Source organism: Cutaneotrichosporon cavernicola, assembly GCF_030864355.1.
Source record: "Cutaneotrichosporon cavernicola HIS019 DNA, chromosome: 2".
Classification (NCBI taxonomy): domain Eukaryota; kingdom Fungi; phylum Basidiomycota; class Tremellomycetes; order Trichosporonales; family Trichosporonaceae; genus Cutaneotrichosporon; species Cutaneotrichosporon cavernicola.
This window is the reverse complement of record NC_083394.1, coordinates 2,998,878-3,015,299: the sequence shown is the minus strand read 5'-3', so window position 1 is coordinate 3,015,299 and position 16,422 is coordinate 2,998,878. Positions and strand designations below refer to the sequence as shown.

General features: G+C 58.4%; 9 protein-coding genes across 9 annotated transcripts; 5 read left to right on the top strand and 4 right to left on the bottom strand.

The window, feature by feature from the left end:
• Window positions 1-134: 134 nt before the first annotated feature.
• Window positions 135-2,441, bottom strand: FOL1 (uncharacterized protein; the record flags this gene model as incomplete). The annotated part of the gene is made up of 4 exons (XM_060598252.1): window positions 135-1,104; window positions 1,138-1,382; window positions 1,414-1,842; window positions 1,878-2,441. 4 exons carry the CDS (start codon window positions 2,439-2,441, stop codon window positions 135-137), a joined length of 2,208 nt encoding a protein of 735 aa, XP_060455064.1.
• Window positions 2,442-2,713: 272 nt separating this feature from the next.
• On the top strand, window positions 2,714-3,766 carry CcaverHIS019_0211590 (uncharacterized protein; the record flags this gene model as incomplete). Its single annotated transcript, XM_060598251.1, has 4 exons — window positions 2,714-2,792; window positions 2,825-2,896; window positions 2,929-3,602; window positions 3,683-3,766. The coding sequence occupies 4 exons, from the start codon at window positions 2,714-2,716 to the stop codon at window positions 3,764-3,766; spliced, it is 909 nt and encodes a 302-aa protein (XP_060455063.1).
• Window positions 3,767-4,881: 1,115 nt separating this feature from the next.
• Window positions 4,882-6,949, top strand: CcaverHIS019_0211580 (uncharacterized protein; the record flags this gene model as incomplete). The annotated part of the gene is made up of 4 exons (XM_060598250.1): window positions 4,882-5,173; window positions 5,272-5,379; window positions 5,463-6,095; window positions 6,141-6,949. 4 exons carry the CDS (start codon window positions 4,882-4,884, stop codon window positions 6,947-6,949), a joined length of 1,842 nt encoding a protein of 613 aa, XP_060455062.1.
• Window positions 6,950-7,232: 283 nt separating this feature from the next.
• CcaverHIS019_0211570 (uncharacterized protein) lies at window positions 7,233-8,078 on the top strand (the record flags this gene model as incomplete). The annotated part of the gene is made up of 6 exons (XM_060598249.1): window positions 7,233-7,398; window positions 7,447-7,465; window positions 7,541-7,634; window positions 7,725-7,804; window positions 7,846-7,937; window positions 7,984-8,078. The coding sequence occupies 6 exons, from the start codon at window positions 7,233-7,235 to the stop codon at window positions 8,076-8,078; spliced, it is 546 nt and encodes a 181-aa protein (XP_060455061.1).
• A 585-nt stretch (window positions 8,079-8,663) lies between these two features.
• Window positions 8,664-10,136, top strand: CcaverHIS019_0211560 (uncharacterized protein; the record flags this gene model as incomplete). Its single annotated transcript, XM_060598248.1, has 2 exons — window positions 8,664-9,873; window positions 9,919-10,136. 2 exons carry the CDS (start codon window positions 8,664-8,666, stop codon window positions 10,134-10,136), a joined length of 1,428 nt encoding a protein of 475 aa, XP_060455060.1.
• Window positions 10,137-10,513: 377 nt separating this feature from the next.
• Window positions 10,514-11,977, top strand: CcaverHIS019_0211550 (uncharacterized protein; the record flags this gene model as incomplete). Its single annotated transcript, XM_060598247.1, has 2 exons — window positions 10,514-10,636; window positions 10,676-11,977. 2 exons carry the CDS (start codon window positions 10,514-10,516, stop codon window positions 11,975-11,977), a joined length of 1,425 nt encoding a protein of 474 aa, XP_060455059.1.
• Window positions 11,978-12,155: 178 nt separating this feature from the next.
• CcaverHIS019_0211540 (uncharacterized protein) lies at window positions 12,156-13,418 on the bottom strand (the record flags this gene model as incomplete). Its single annotated transcript, XM_060598246.1, has 2 exons — window positions 12,156-12,688; window positions 13,058-13,418. The coding sequence occupies 2 exons, from the start codon at window positions 13,416-13,418 to the stop codon at window positions 12,156-12,158; spliced, it is 894 nt and encodes a 297-aa protein (XP_060455058.1).
• A 344-nt stretch (window positions 13,419-13,762) lies between these two features.
• Window positions 13,763-14,865, bottom strand: NIT1 (uncharacterized protein; the record flags this gene model as incomplete). Its single annotated transcript, XM_060598244.1, has 4 exons — window positions 13,763-13,864; window positions 13,898-14,193; window positions 14,227-14,611; window positions 14,647-14,865. 4 exons carry the CDS (start codon window positions 14,863-14,865, stop codon window positions 13,763-13,765), a joined length of 1,002 nt encoding a protein of 333 aa, XP_060455057.1.
• A 636-nt stretch (window positions 14,866-15,501) lies between these two features.
• Window positions 15,502-15,808, bottom strand: CcaverHIS019_0211520 (uncharacterized protein; the record flags this gene model as incomplete). Its single annotated transcript, XM_060598243.1, has 2 exons — window positions 15,502-15,742; window positions 15,783-15,808. 2 exons carry the CDS (start codon window positions 15,806-15,808, stop codon window positions 15,502-15,504), a joined length of 267 nt encoding a protein of 88 aa, XP_060455056.1.
• Between the last annotated feature and the right edge of the window lie 614 nt (window positions 15,809-16,422).

Sequence of the window (16,422 nt, the reverse complement as noted above, 5' to 3'; positions counted from 1 at the left end):
TGACCGTAAGGATAACGAGGGCGGAAGCGTAGCTGGGGACATGGGGCAACAGACAGGGAGAGGGGTATGAGAAGAATTGAAGGGCAACAGCAGCAATGGAGATCACTCAGAAGGACTATGCATTTGTGTCTATTCTACTTGATATCCCGGATCGCGATGGCCATCTTGACTGTTTCGGCCGCCGCCTGAGGGTCATGCACGCGGAGCACGTCGACCGCCCCGCTCATCGCGCAGAGCGTGTTGATGGCGGCGTCGCCCGAACCCCGCTCACTCGCAACCTTGCGGCCAGTAACCTGGCCGACGAAGCGCTTACGGCTCGCGCCAACGAGCAGCGAGTACCCCGCGAGATCTCCAGTCGCAAATTGTCCAATGTCACGGAGCAGGCGAAGATGGTCGTCATGCGACTTGGCAAAGCCGAGTCCTGGGTCTAACACAATGTCCCACCGCTTCACGCCTGCTGCCTTGGCCGCTGCCACGGCCTCGGCGAGCTCGGAGCGCACACCGGCCAGCACGCCGCCGGCATACCCCTTGCTCTCGGCAGCCAGCATACTGACCGAGTCGCCGCGGGAGTGCATCAGCACAACAGGAACGTCGGCGTATGCCATGGCGGCCAGCATGCCCGGCTCGCGGCCGCCACGGACGTCATTGATGCAGCTCGCTCCGGCCTCGACGGCCGCGCGAGCCACTGACGCGCGATACGTGTCCACCGAGAGGGGGACTGTTGCGAGCGGACTGCTCCTCCTTCGTGCGGCCTGGACGAGCGGGATCACTCGCGCCAGTTCCTCTTCCTCAGTGCACGGCTCGGCATTCGGACGCGTCGACATGCCCCCGATGTCAATGATGGCAGGCGGGTTTGGCGCCGCCATCATGTTCTCGCACATGCGGACCGCGTGCGCCGTGTCAGTCCGCGTCACGTGTCCGTCCGAGAACGAGTCGGGCGTCGCGTTGAAGATTGCCATGATGGCGGGTGTTGAAGGGGTCGTAAGGCGCAGCGGGCGGGCGGGATAGGGGAAGGGAATGACAGGCTCTAGACGGCCTGGTGGGGCACGCGCGAGGAGCTCTGAGATCGGCAGGAGCCCAGGTGGGGTGAAGTCGGGCGCGATACTGCTGTCAGCTAGGGGACCAGCTCGAGCTCACTCAGCAAGAGGGCGGAGCACAAACTCGCGCTCAGCCAAGGAGGCGTGAGGCACTGTGAGCCAGCCCACGCCATCCTCGTCCGGCTCGTCGCCCGGTTCGCCGATATGCACCACCTCGTTACCGTACGCGACGAGGTCAAGGTCGATGACGCGCGGCCCGTTGCGGTACGTCTTGATGCGCCCGACCTCGAGCTCGATTCGCTTCAGCAGGCGCAGGAGCTCAAAGGGCTTGAGGCTTGTTTGGATCTGTGTGAGCCAAGCTCTCGTGAAGACTCACTTCAACGGCTCCGTTGAGGAAGCGTTCCTGGTCCTCGACATACATCGGCGCACTCTCATACAGCCGGCTCGTGTCGACGAGAATGCAGCCCCCCTCCTGGAGTAACTGTACCGCACGCCGCACATAGCCAACACGGTCGCCGAGGTTGGACCCGACGGCGATGAACACGCGCGGGGGAGTGTTTGCGGCGTTGGCCACTGTAGACGAGTGGAAGCGAGTGCCCACGGGATAGACACCGCCACGCTTGGCAAATGACGCAGCATTCCGCGAGGCCCGGATAGCGGGCGTCGCGAACGGAAGAGCTGACGGCTTGCGAAGTGTCACATCAACCCGGGCTTTTGGCGTAGACAGTATCGGAAGGGAGAGGAGGTGCCGCGCAAACGAGTCAACGAGAGACTCGAGTGTGCCAAACTCCGACTTGTCGAGCCACTAATGTTAGTTAGAGAATTCACGTCAAAGCTCACAGTAAACGCCTCGTCTGCGAAAACTCTGTGGTCCCAACTCTTAGGCTCATACCCGTCGACGGTAATATCCGCCTCGAGGCGTTGGCGCTCAGCCCTTTCGTGTGGGTGCAGCCCGATGACGCAATTGACACGTAGATCGCGGATCGTGCATGTCGGCTGGGGAAGAGTGGACGGTGGGCTCGACCGGGAAAAGTACTGCGTGTAGTCGGCAGACTGGGCCTGTAGGAGCGCTCTCGGCAGGCGCGCACGGACAGTCACCCCAGCGACGGCGGGCAGGCGGAGTGCGACCACGGCGGCCTCGCGCAGAATCGTCGACGGGTTGGGGAATACGCGTTTCGGGTCCGCCACGGCGGCATACACCGCTTTGGATACGGACGAGTAGTTGACGCCGAGGCCGTTCATGTCGTCCTCGTCGACGCAGTGCGGTACGACGCCGGGGAGAAGGTCGATGTCAAGCTGGAGCTCGAGAGGGCAGGGCGGAGGCGGGGTGAGACCGAAAGCCGATGGGCCAGCGCCGTTGGCGAGGTGGCAGGAGAGCCCTGCGACCGTGATTCTATCGGTCATCAGATGAGCTGTTGTGCAGACGCCGAGAGTGAAGATCGACCGAGTAGATGAGAGTGATGAGGGACTGATTCCGGTGACGATGGTGATTCTGGGTGATGCTGATGTGGGGCAACAATTCAGTGATAGGGTTTTGGAGCCCCACAGGATTAATGATTGAAAAATATCGAGAATACCGTTCGGATCATCTTGTGGCCCGGTGGAGGTACTCCACCCATACAAATGCTCCACTTGACACTCCTCTCGGGACCTTCATCACATCATAACAATCCAACATGACCTCGACACCTTTACAGGTCCATTCACACTTCAACGCCGAAGAGGCAGCAATAGCAGCGTCTGAATTTGTACACAGTACGTGATTGCCCATCAAGACTGACAGTGAGGCCTGGACAATCTGCCCGGCGAAGTGGCGTTTCTGCTGGCCGAAATCAGGGACAAGGACGAGCGCATCTCCCGTGTGTAGCCCACTGACGTTCCTGACCGCTAGAACTCGTCAACCGCACTAACCAGCGACATTATGGCCTGACAAAGAGCATCAAGAACATGAACGCCAGTACGGCTCCGGCGGCCGCCAACTTTGCGCTCCCGATTCCTGTGGGCACCCCAATCCCCACGGCCCACTTGACAACGAAAGACGCGCAGAACATTGCCAAGATCCAGGGCGAATGGGCCAAGATCCAGCAGCTGCAGGACGACAAGGTGAAGCTTGCAGAACGGTTGGAGCGGATCGTGTCCCGCGCCCGCGAACGGGGCCGTGCCGAGTGGCGCCGCGTGGGCGGGATGGACGTCGATGAGGAAGAGCTTGAAGTCCGTTTCGCAACTCCCGAGGCGATACCCAAGCGCACGAAGAAGGGGACGCCATTGGCACAAATTGGCGGTCACCACAGCGGCTCCAACTCGCCCCGGCAGGGCAGTATGCCTCCGCCTCCAGTACCTCGGAGCGGTGCGGGGAGTCGTGCTGGCTCGCGTGGACGTGGTCGCGGTCACAGTCTTGCCATGAGCGTCGAGCCTGAACCCGAGCCCGAGCCCGAGGTCGAGATGGAGGTGGATATCATCGACGGAACCGAGGTCGAGGCCGACGACCAGCTGTACTGCTTCTGCCAGCAGAAGAGCTTTGGCGAGATGATCGGCTGCGACAACGACAAGTGCAAGTACGAATGGGTACGTGATTATGTGAGGTTGAGGTTGGCTGACAACTGTTCCACGTCAAATGTGTCAATCTCACTGCACCATTACCTGAGACGTGGTATTGCCCTGAGTGCGTCAAGATGCTCGGGCTCATGTCCAGCGACGGCAAGCGGGAACGCAAAGGGCGCAAGAAGTAGGCCAAATGGCATCGTTATCTTGTTGTAGCTGTACACGTATCACGTTCACGACACATCTGCCAGCGCTCAGCGGTCATACAACCTTTGTTGTCCGTTGGCACCTTTTCGTTCCGCTCTATCATCATTTCCTCCAGGCTGCTTTCACAATTGGAAAAGCCTTCCTATTCAAGGGCGGTTGATGATGCGCTGGCTGTCTCCTTTCGCCTTTCTCAGCGGGTCCTTGCTCTTCAAGGAGGTGCCTGTCCTGTCCTCTATGCTGTGGTGGTGCACACCATCGACCACGCAGGGCCGCAAAACCGCTATCCTAGCATTCTGGGCGTCATCGCAGCTCGGCATCCACATGCTAGTACGATTAGCGATGACCGCAGCTTAGACTCAGGGATCTCGGTCCTCCGAGGCCGCAGATGAGCTCCGCAGGGACCTCGGGATGGCTTCGTCCACCGTGGACACTGGAATGGGGAGGTAGCGAATCAACGGCGCAGACCCATGTCAATTGGTTGGGTTGGCGGCTGCAATTCAGGTCACCTGAATGTAGAAGCTCCGATTCAGGCAACCTAACTGTAGCCGCACGTGAGTATCTCATGACAAAGCTTGAAATCATAAAATGCCGACCATTCCTCACCAGAGTTAGTCAGCGGAACAGCGTGGGGCAATAACACTGATGAACTGGGCTCGTCGTAAAGGAGTTGATTGTCTCATAAATTCCTCGGACGACATGGGACCTGGACCGCGGATGATTTTCAGATTGCACTGGGCGGGCTTACTGTTCTACTGTACGGTCGGATTTCACCGACTGCAACCCTGGGTCGCTCTGGGTGCAGTGAGACGCAGATTATAGCGGGCTCATCTCTTGCGGAATTCCCCACCAAGGGCCCAAGAGAAGCCCAGGCCCAGACGCCAGAGGATTCCTGTCATGGGACTGGAGCCAGCATGACCTTGTCGGATCTGGCCGACCCGAGGTGCCAGTAGCCGGGGCGACTTGCGGGGCGACCTGCCAAGAGCCCCTACTCCAGAAATCTGCTTTGCAAGCAAAGCCCCTTGGATCCGAAACTTGGGAGGACTGATGCATCTAGTGGCTTTGGGGCGTGTCTGTATGTCGACATTACTCTGATACCATGGGAACACGACATACGCCGGGGCCAGAGTCGAGCGTGTCGAACGTGTCGAGCACCGACGTCAAGACGATCGTGGGGTTTATTCCAGACGACAGGTCAGAAGGCACAGGCGACCTCACTCTGCCTCGTCGACCATGGCGCAGGGCCCCGATGGACTGGCGCGCCATCGTCGCGCACGAGTACAAGGGCGCCGGTACGGAGGAGGACCCATTTGTCGTCATGTGGCTCCCTCACGACACCGAAAATCCATATCGCTGGAGCCCACTATACAGGTGGACTTTGACGATTCTTGGTGAGTCAGTGCTGGAAAAATGTGGACGCCACGCACAGCATGAGGCACGGGCAGGGACCGCCTCATCCATCGCTGATCTCGCTCAACGCTGATGTCAGCCGCGATGGGAACACTATCCGTCACAATGGGGTCGTCAGTCCTATCCTCTGCCATGAAAAGTATCCGGCACGACTTTCCCAACCACAACGACCAGATGTACATCATGGGTGAGTTGCATCTGCGGCGGGCGGCGGCGGGAGCCAGGAGCCAGGGCTTGCCTCGGCCAACTGCGATCCTGTACTCACACCAGTGACCGGCATCTATATTCTCGGCTTTGTGCTTGGACCCTTCCTGTGGGCGCCATTCTCGGAGGTTTTTGGTCGTCGCCTAACATACATCATCACGTTCATCCCACTCACGGCGTTTGACGCGGGCGTGTGCGGCGCACCAACACTAAATGCGATGCTCATCCTCCGTTTCCTGGCCGGCATGTTCGGGTGCTCGTCCATGACCAGCGCTGGTGGTCTTATCAGCGACATGTTTGAGAGCTCGGACCGCGGTCTCGCGATGGGTGTGTTTGGCGTCATGCCGTGGCTCGGGCCTGTCATCGGGCCAATCTGCGGCGGCTTCCTCTCGTATGCTGAAGGATGGCGGTGGGTCGCTGCCGTTACAGCCATATTTGCTGGCGTCCTCACGGTCATGCACATCGTGTTCATCCCCGAGACGTACGGACCTGTCTTGTTGCGCAAGCGCGCGCATAAGCTCTCTGAAGCAACAGGCCGCGTCTACCGCTGCGAGGACGACGTGATCACACCCCTCAACCATCGCGACCTTGTTATCAACCAGTTCAAGATGCCGTACATCCTCCTTTTCACCGAGCCGATTGTGTTCGTCTTCTCGATTTACATGGCTGTCATCTTCGGCCTTCTGTACATGCAATTCAGTGAGTACATTATTGTCGTTGTCACCCAGACACTGCTAACGGCAGCCTCGTTCCCGCTCGTCTTCCAGGGAGCGCGTGGCTGGTCGCCCGGTATTGCCGCGCTTGCCTTCATCGGCATCGCGGTTGGCTCCAACACCGCTCTTGGGTACATGATCTTTGCCGGAAATCCCAAGTACGCTCGCGAGTTGCAGGAGAAGGGTGCGCTGCCCCCAGAGGCCCGCCTGCCGACAGGCCTAATTGGAGCCACACTCTTGCCTCTCGGCCTCTTCGTCTTTGCGTGGACGTGCGTTCCCACCTCGATCCACTGGATTGTCCCCATAGCCGCAACGGTACCCTACGGCGCTGGTCTCGTCCTCATCTTTCTCGCGTGTAACAACTACCTCGTTGACATGTTCTGCCACAACGCCGCCTCGGTTCTGGCGGGCGGAACGGTCGTGCGTTCCATCATGGGCGTGGTTCTACCACTCACCACCCTGAAGATGTACGATGCGCTGGGCATCAACTGGGCGTCCACCCTCGTCGCGTTCCTATGTCTCGTCTTCGTACCCGTTCCCCTCATTCTCATCAAGTACGGACGGCGCATCCGGCGTCTGACAAAGCGCGGCCGTGATTCGGACGATCGCATGGAGGAGATTGTGAGGGTTACTGCGGCCAAACGCACCGGTGGCGACCCCGAGCTCGGCGCGATTGAGGAGAAGGACGAGCTCGACAATGGCGATGATGGCGACGAGCTTGCCGACGAGCTCGTCTACGGCGCACCGCCCTCCCGAGCGGCGTCTCCCACATGCCCCGGTATTGCCCCAGTACGGTGCAACACGCGGGACGATCGTAGTGCCCAAATGATTGTTCCTTAGAGCTTAGGTTGGGGTATGGAGGTACGGAGAACGTCATCATCTGATAGATTTTACAAAATAGACCCATTAGTGGATTATATGCATCAGGCATTCAACTCTGTTGTTGGAACTTGTTTAACCGTGGCTGTTCGGGACCGCGCCACAGCGGGATCAAAATGAGCTGTGGCTGCCGATTGCACCCATACCACTCCACTCCACCCCAGCCATTCAGACGTCATTCCCCACCCCCTTCCTTCTCCTATAACAACACTCTCAACTCCACATCTTGGAGAGTGCATCCATCATGCGTCTCTCTCTCCTTGCCCTCCTCCCCGCCCTAGCCACGTCCGCTTCTGCCGGTATCACAGGTGACGCACTGGGCATCGTCGCCAACGTCCTCGGCGGCAACGTCCAGCTCCCCACCGACGGCCCTGTCTACACTTTTGACTCGTGGCGCTATGTCGACTGCGGTAGGTGCTTGGAACGCGACGCGTGAATTGCTGCATTACTGACAACAGGTCTCCCTACGGATCCGATGTATGTGCCATGAGGTTCCGGCTCCGAGCATACCGCGTTTCGCCGCGCGTTTTGCCACCCAATCGCTGATACCAGCCAAATCGAGAGCATTGAGCTCAGCCCCGACCCTCCCAAGCCCGGCAAGGAGCTCGAGGTCAAGGTCAAGGCCTCGGCTGCTGAGGTGATTGAGGTGCGTGATGGTGAGGGGCGAGAATGTGGGCATCTGAGATCGCATCTTGCTTTGCACCCTAGCGAGGAAGGGGCCACTGCTGAATCTCAGGATGGCGCGTACGCCGATGTGACGGTCAAGCTCGGCCTGATCAAGCTGCTCCAGAAGCGGTATGACCTGTGCGAGGAGGCGTGAGTATCCTTCCAGTCACCTGGGCAGTGACTAACGACAGACGCAACGCCAACGCGACCATCCAGTGCCCCGTCCAAGAGGGCGACTACACTGTCGTCCAGAAGGTTGACCTTCCCAAGGAGATCCCCAGGGGTGAGGTTCCTGCCCGCTTCAAGCCCCACGCTCCACTGACTCGCAGCCAAGTTTATCGTCAACGTCCGCGCGTACACTGCCGACGACGACGACCTGGCCTGCCTCGACCTGATTGTCGACTTTATGCCGCCCAAGGACTAGGTCAGAGGTCGGGCATTGCCAGCAGTTGGCCTCGTGGCCACATAGCATTGATTGCACCTGATACCTGTATCGTATTGTGAACCCGAAGACGTGAAGATAGAGGCAACGGGTGGCGCGGGATAAGGCGTCGCATGCGAGTCGGTCGATTGATCGGATTGATTCCGAAAGCATGGACCCTACCTGATCCAACGATGAACCGATCAGATTGACATCACACTCTCCCTAGATCCCCAAGCTTTGGGCAACTTTGCACCTACTCACCTACGCCTCAACTAGCGCGTATTAACTGTAGGTGATACAAACCAACTGGACACGTGTTGCGCACACTCTGGTACAGTGGTACACTGGTACACTGGTACACTGGGCAGATGGTCGGCTACGTCCGACACGCGTGCTTCAGAGCCACCCTGAGGACTTGGCAATCTCGGGTCCGGATTCCATCAATAACAATCGTCTGTGTACGCCACTACCCCCTTTAAATACCAGCCAGCAGAAACTACGCCTGAAGAAGTCGGCCCGTGTGCCGGACAAAGATGCTGCGATGTGAGTTGGACAACACGCTCTTGTTACACATACACAAACACAATGGCTCCGACTCTGCGTGCACGCAAGCCTGCGCCTGCTTCGGCAGCTAAGCCGACCAAGGCAAGACCCAAGGCTACGCCTGAACCGACCAAGGCGATACCCAAGAACACGACAGCTGAACCGACCAGGGCGAGCACCAAGAAGACGACGCATGAGCCGAAGAAGACGTCCACGGCAACAGCCACGGGCAAGAAGGCTGCTGTTGGCAAAGCCGCGCCCAAGCCCAAGCCCAAGCTTAAGCCAAACGCTGCGAGGGCCACCCTGAAGACCAAAACCACCCCGAAGACGACCCCGAAGACCACTCCGAAGACCAAGACCACCCCTAAGAACCCGTCCAAGGGCAAGAAGGCAGCGCCGGTCAGGGTGGGAGCCACCATCACCCTCCTCGACCACAAGGCGTACCCCCACATCTTTGAACGGATCGTCTCGTTTGCACCGCACGCGTCCCTCCTCGCCCTCCGCGCAGTCTCACACAGCCTCCTTGAACGCTGCGATGCACTGCTCTCACAGCACATTGTCCTGGGCCCCGGTCTCCCTCCTCCAAAGGGCAAGAGGTGGGAAGCTACAGCACCTCACCTCCCTCGCGGACCAGACAAGAAGCGCGCACGCCAGTATCGCGTACACCTCTCGTCCGTCGGCGGCGAGCTTCCCGGCTGGGTATGCGACTTGAACCACGTGACGGACTGGGCCGACAGTTGTGGCGAGCAGTGCGCCTCCCTCCGTTCCCGCTGGACCGAGTATTTCGCTCACACGCGCGTCCTCGACATACACCCCTGGATCAATTCTGGACAAAAGTTGACGCGCGCCAAACTATTTCCCAACATCCACACGGTGCGCTTCTACCCATACACGAGTGAGGCGTTACCCATCCCTTGTCAAAACGTGGTTGTTTTCACGAGTTTTACGCCCGTGACCAACGAGTGGACGAGGGTATCTTCTACGCCCGGTGTATTTCTCGACTCCAATGTCCAACGTATCGTCTTCCATGCGCGTCTCGATTGCCGCCGTCCCACCCTGCCCGAATGCTGGGTCAGCCTCCCCACCCAATGGGGCCGAAACTACTGGCCATCCGCTGTTCTTATTCTTGAACCTGAGCCCGAATCACCCTTGGAGCCAAACACGCAATGGACGGCCACGCGCCCCAATGGGATACTGTGGGATGTGGCGGGTATGCTCCGGACTGGCTCGACAACAAAATGGACCATAGTCGGTGCGTCCGAGATCCCACACCAGATCTGTGGTCTTACCCACCAAGATCGGAGCCACGAAGACTTCGCCGCTGCCGTCACGGATAATGTCGTACAGTGGATTCGCGACTTTGCACGCCAATACGTCCCGGCCGACCCGCTCACACATGAGAGGGAGGAGGCGGTGCGCGCCCAGCTAGACTTTCTTACCACGGCAGAGTATCGTGCCAGAGTTGGCGAGGCGCAGTGGGCGATCGACGCGGTGCGGACTGTCAAGTTGGTGTAGTTCAAAGATAAGGGTACTTGATCGCCTGAAGGTTCGATGACAGGCAGTAGTGGAATGTGGAGGGGCCAGTTTGATGGTGTCGAGAACCAGGACCATGGGGATGACTGAGGACTCACCGGCTGACCATGCTGCCATAATCGCGACCTGACATACTCTGCCTACTGCCTGCTGTGAAAGAGCCATTGAGGCGTTCCACCGCCTCGAGAAACGTCTCCATACAGAAAGGTTGACATGTCCAGCAAAGCGTTAGGGTAAAGGGTAATTTAACCTGATCTGAGCTTTGGCCACCACGCCACCGCACTGCCGCTCACGTGGGTCAATAAGTGATGCGAATTGGACAGCATCTTGTTCTCTCCTTCATCTCCTTCATCTCCGCCATGCCCCAAACTACGCGTACGCGAAAGAGAGCGACTCAGGCAACTGCTTCGCCATCCAAGGTGGACACCAAGACAACCAAGGTGGTCACCAAGACAGCCAAGATGGACGCCAAGACAACCAAGGTGAACACCAAGGCAACCACAAGAAACTCACCTCAGAAGAAGACCTCGGCCACCAAAGGCAAAGCTGAGGCCGTCGGTTCCAATGCCACCAAGGCGAAACCAGCGGCCAAGGGGAAACAAACGGCCAAGGCCAAACAAACGGCCAAGGCGAAACAATCGACCAAGAACGGTTCACTCAAGTCGGCCAGAGGCGCTGGCCCAGTCGACAAGGTCACCCTCAACCACATCGCCTACCCGAACATCCTTGACCGTGTTCTTTCGTTTGCACCATACGCGTCTCTACTCGCCCTTCGCGCGGCCTCGAAGTATCTCATGAATCGCTGCGACGCGATTCTCGCCCGACACATCATCATCAGCCGTGGTGTTGCGCGTCCCAAGGGCAAGAGGTGGGAGTCGACGGCACCTCAACTTCCGCGCGGCCCTGACCGGCTCCCACCCGGCCAGCGCCGCCTTCGTCTCACCTCGGGTCTCGGTAACCTTCCAGGTTGGGTGTGTGATCTGCTCCATGCTCCCAACTCGTTCACGGATAGTTGCGGCGACCAGTGCCAGTTCCTGCGCACGCGCTGGGTGCCGCGCTTTGCAGAGGACACGCGCGTGGTCGAATATCTCCCATTGGGCGTATCGTCGCTCAAGGTGTTCAAGGATGCGCACGCGTTTTTCAAACGCATCGACACGCTACGTCTCCATGGAGATCTACTGGCTACACTCCCGCCGATACCCGTTAGAAATTTGGTGATATTCACGACGTTTGGGTCCCAAGACCCGGAGAGCTGGGATATTCCCGAAGGGACGAAACGCGGTGCCCAGCCCTTGGTGCGGTACGATCCCAGCGTTGAGCGACTAGTCATTCACGCGATGATCAACTGTCGTCGCAAAACACTGGTCAACTCCCGATTCAGCGTGGGCTTGGTCGACAGGTGTCCGACAGTCGTGCTCATTGTCGAGCCCGAGGAAGGGTCGCCTGTCGAGCCCAACGACGGTTGGCCGACTCATGACAAGAAGGGGTATTTGACTAGTCGCGGCTTATTCGCTTGCGTGGGTGAGGATCTAGAGAATTCAAAGACCAACTGGATCATCGTCGGTGCGTCCGAGGTTCCACACCAGATCAGCGGTCTCAAGCACGACGAGGAGCGCAGTCACGACGACTTTGCCGCTGCACTCATGGAAGATTTCATCACTCGCTGGGTACATTCCCGCTACTCTAGCAACTACCACGAAAGGCAGGAACGCGAAAAGGAGATTCGATCCCAAATCCGCTTCCTTACAAAAGCCCAGTACCGGGCCGAGGTCGGCGAAGAGCGTTGGGCGCTCGAAACCTTACGCACCGGCCTGGTCGTGTAGGGCGGGAGGCAGACAGACAGAACGAGGCAGACAGGCAGAAAAGAGGCAGACAGACAAGAGGCAGACAGACAAGACGAGAGAGCTTTGGCGGTGAGATAGTACTTCGTTCATACACTGTGTAGGTTTGAGATGTTGGTATGGATTCATTACAAAGTCAAGTCGTGGATCAAGCGTTGCTTCAAGCATCGTCCTCTGTCTCGGCAAGAAGGGGCTGTCGCTCCCCGTCGTCCTTCTGTACACGCCGGCGTGCCAGTACAAAGCCAAGCACGACAGCCGCGACCGCGACGACGCTCGCGAGCACAATAGCCATCCGGGCGCGCACCGAGTCGAGCACGCGCCGCACGCGGCCCCAGTGCCCGATCCACTTAGGCATGGGCTGCACGCCCATCTCAGCGAGGAACCACGCACTCGCCCAGTGCCATCCCACCCCCTGTACCTCGAGCGTCACACTGTATGCGAGGGTACTGTCGAGCGCCGACGAGAAGAGGACGATATCCGCCGGCGTGCTTCCGGCTGGATACACCGTGTGCCACCCGTCATCATGTCCTTGGATAGGAGGGTCGACACGTACGCGAAACCGGCCTTTTCCCGTCGTTTCCAATGGTGTTGCCCCCCTCAATTCAATATAACTCGCCCCAGGCGCCGGGCTCAGCCTCACACTCGCATAGTCCGTCTCATACCCGCCGAGACCCCACGCCACTGGCTGTTCGACTTGTGTCAGCCACATTCACAGAATGGACTCAACTGCCAATGTTCGAGAAATCAACATATGTCTCGCGCCAGATCCCCACAGCCTCGGCGGCCATGTATTCGCGAACACCTCGCCATCCCTCAAAGATCGGCCAGTGCGGGGCGCCCCACTCGTCGCTCGGCCTACCATCAGCCCTCACCAAAATAAAACGCACGGTATATCCGTCTGTGTGACAACACGACTCAACCACACCTCACCACTAACCACGTCCATCCTCACTGTCCTCGGTCCATCATCCGCATCTCCCAGTACAGCGATGAGGGTCCGTTCGCTGACCCCGCCCAAAGTTTTGAGTTCGTATTCGTCCGAGAGGCGCGGCGACATCTCACTTCCGAGGGGGTATTCGCGTACGCGCAACACCTCACTTGAGCCGAGGGGGTATTCGCGTACGCGCAACATGGCGTCGGCCCATCCATTCAATATGAATGCCGAGCCGGAGAAATTGAACTCGGCACTCGCCCCACTCTGGAGAATATGGTGAGAAAACGTGATGTCGTCGGCCATCGTACCGTCGGGCGTGCCCGGGGGGGCGAAGATCAAGTCGACGTCACCAGAGTACGAGATGAGCGGACTCATGTGCGTCATGTTGCGGGTTATCATGTGGGTGGGGCGGAAGAGAGGGGGGGTGGGGAGGGGGGTGGCCACGGCCACGCCGGCCACGGCGAGGAGAAGGGAATACGCTCCGCGCATCTCGAGTGGTATGATGGGAGAAGGAGAGGAGAAGGACAAGGATAAGTGGGCATTGTCGTTATCGGGATACAAGAGTGGAGAGTGCTTGGTCAGATGTGGTGCGACGTCACATGAGCGGTGCCAGGGTTGGCGATCGTCAAAGTACAGTATGCGTCGTCAACCGTATGTCCCGCCCGTGACAGTGTGACTAGGTATCCCATTCCTTCTCGTTTCAATACTACCAGTGGAGACACATTCTTCACCCACAAACCGCGCTCACTCCGCCATCGCCGACTCGACCGCCGAACCAGACAACCAGACAACCAGACAACCAGACAACCAGTGACATCACGACAACCCTTATTCTACCACATCTCCTGCAGCATCTTCTTGAGCAGCGGCTCGCGCGAGTAGTGTCCAACCGGGTCAAAGTCGACCTTTGTCGCGTGGATGCTGCCCATATCCAGCTTTTGTTAGTTTAGTTTTCTTTCGACACTCACGTCGGCATACACGATGCCCTCCTCGCCCCATAATGGTCCGGCAAGGACGTTACCGAGCGGGTCGACAATCGCGCTTCCACCACCACACCACACCTTGTCTGCATTCGGCGGGGCGGGATAATCGGCTGGGAAATCACTTGCTTCCTGATACTGGTTTGCGGTGATGACGAAGCACCGGCCCTCCTGTGCGACATGTTGCATGGACGGCAACCAAGTCGTGCGCCCATCGGCTGTCGGGGCGAGATACAACTCGACCCCCTTCTTGTACAACACATACCGGGCGAGAGGCATATAATCTCCCATTAGTTTTTGTTCAGTTATAGACTTACTCTCCCAACAGATCATCGAGCCAATACGACCAATTTGCGTCGATACGACTGGCATGTTGTCTGTTCCTTGAACCACGGCGCCGTCGGCGTCGCGGGCCGGATTGAGGTCCTCGCCCTCGTGCCAGATCATGCGCTCGGCTCCGGTCGGCTTGAGTTTGCGGTGTTTGCTTAACAGGCGACCATCCGGTCCAAAGACGAGGTTACAGCACCACACAGTGCTGCCGATGAGACTACGCTCGATAATCCCCACGCTGAGATAGACGTTGTGTTCCTTTGCGATTGCGCAAAGGCGGGCAAACGCCCAAAAGTCATCGCCTACCGCCTGTTCGGGCGCAGTGGCGGCCCAGTCATGGGTGAGTGCGTCCTCGGGCACCTTGACGGCCGACTGGTGTGAGTAGTTGTAGAATACAGCCAACCCACCTCGACGTATTTCTTGTACCACTCGCGGTTGGACTCGGTACGGTACCCGACCGAAAAGGTAAAGTGACGGGGATAGGCGCTGAGGAAGGCCTCGGGCAGTACGATCAGTTGTGCACCATTACCAGCCGCTTCGGCGACGAGGCGGGCGACCTTGTCGATCGACTTGGGGAGGTCAAATTGCACGGGGGACGCCTGGACTGCCGCAGCCTTGACGATCATTGTGAGTGCGTTGGATGAAGAAGCAGAAGAAGCAACGAGACAGAGGACAAGTATGTATACTACCCATGAACTGGGCCGGGCAAGGTTGCCCGAGGAGCCGAGGTGGAGGCCATTGCCCACTTTCTGGATAAGCCACAGGACTCAGCGGTTGAAACGGCTCTGAAGACGGCGGAGAAGGTCGGCATGTCGCGAGAACATCGAGGGAACTGCGTGGTCGATGCGATGGGAGCCGTGCATGAGGGAGAATGGTAGAGATAGTAGAGATAACGGTGGAGTCGGCAATCACGCATAGATAATCGCCGTCTTACTCGACGGGGAGCTATGCCTCGCCTCGATCGTCTCGATCTCTTCGGCCTGTCAAGGATACACGCTCAGTCGAGGCCATGTCCATGTCCGTGTCCGCCTCCACCCACAGCCAAACAGATGGGACGATGACGTATTTTCCGCGACCGTATCCAACGCCCAACCCACTCTACCCAGAGCTTATCTACGCCCGTCGCCATGTGACTACTCTTCCACTGCCAAGAAAGTCGGTTAGTCGTACCGTAAGTGGGCATCTCCCTGCGTCATCCCGGCATTTGGTGTCACTCTGCTTCCTGCTACTTGCTACTGCTACTGAACACTACCAGCCCAGGCTCACATGCGCACCTGCTGCTGCTGCTGCTGCTGCTGGAGCCTCTTGGCGGCCTTGCGCTGGCGCATCATCTCGTTGTCCTCCTCGTCCGACGACGACGACGAAGTGTGGCGACCGGCAGCACGCACGCGGCCAGTGCAGCCGGGGCACTTGCACTTGTTGGTCTTGCACGAGCAGCCGCCGGCCTGGGCGCGGCACGGGCACTGACCCGACGTGCGCTGGGCCTCGTTGCACTTGCAGCCGCTGGTGTTAGAGAGGTGTAGGGTGGAGGGTGGAGACTTACGAAACGAGCTTCTTGATGGCGTCCATGATTTGTTGTGGGTTTTCGTAGAGGTCGTTAAAGAGAGAGAGAGAGAGAGAGAGAGAGAGAGTTGATGGAGAGGAGAGGAGTGGCGATTGGGGTTTATATAGAGCCAGTCCAAGAGTGCCAGCGTGACAGTGGAGAGTTGGGCGTCATGGCTGTTGTTCATGAGGTCATTGCTTGTAAGAACAATCAGATTGACAGTACACGACAATCCGCAGTAAGCGAGGCAAAGTAGGATCGGTGGGAAAGGGTCTTTCTTGTGACGCAACTTGAAGTCACGCTGTCACACTGTCCTGTCGCCGCGCTGCCACGCTGTGCAGCCTGCACTGTTTTGATATCGGTCGAGTAGGTATTGTGGTGACCGATCAAGTTGAGCTTCCAAAACACACATGATACGTCATTAACATACCGCGGCTGTCACATTATTGGACTTTGAATGTGAAGGGTCAGGGGAACCTCCATTGCCGCCATTGCATTGCCATGTGCGTGAGATTCAGTCACCAGCCAGTGGTCAGCGGCTACTTGAGAATCCTACGCCTACGCCCAGGCCCATGACAGCATGACACGAAGCTGTGTTGCTCCGTCCCTCGGAAGCAGGGCCGAGATGAGGGCGGATTAG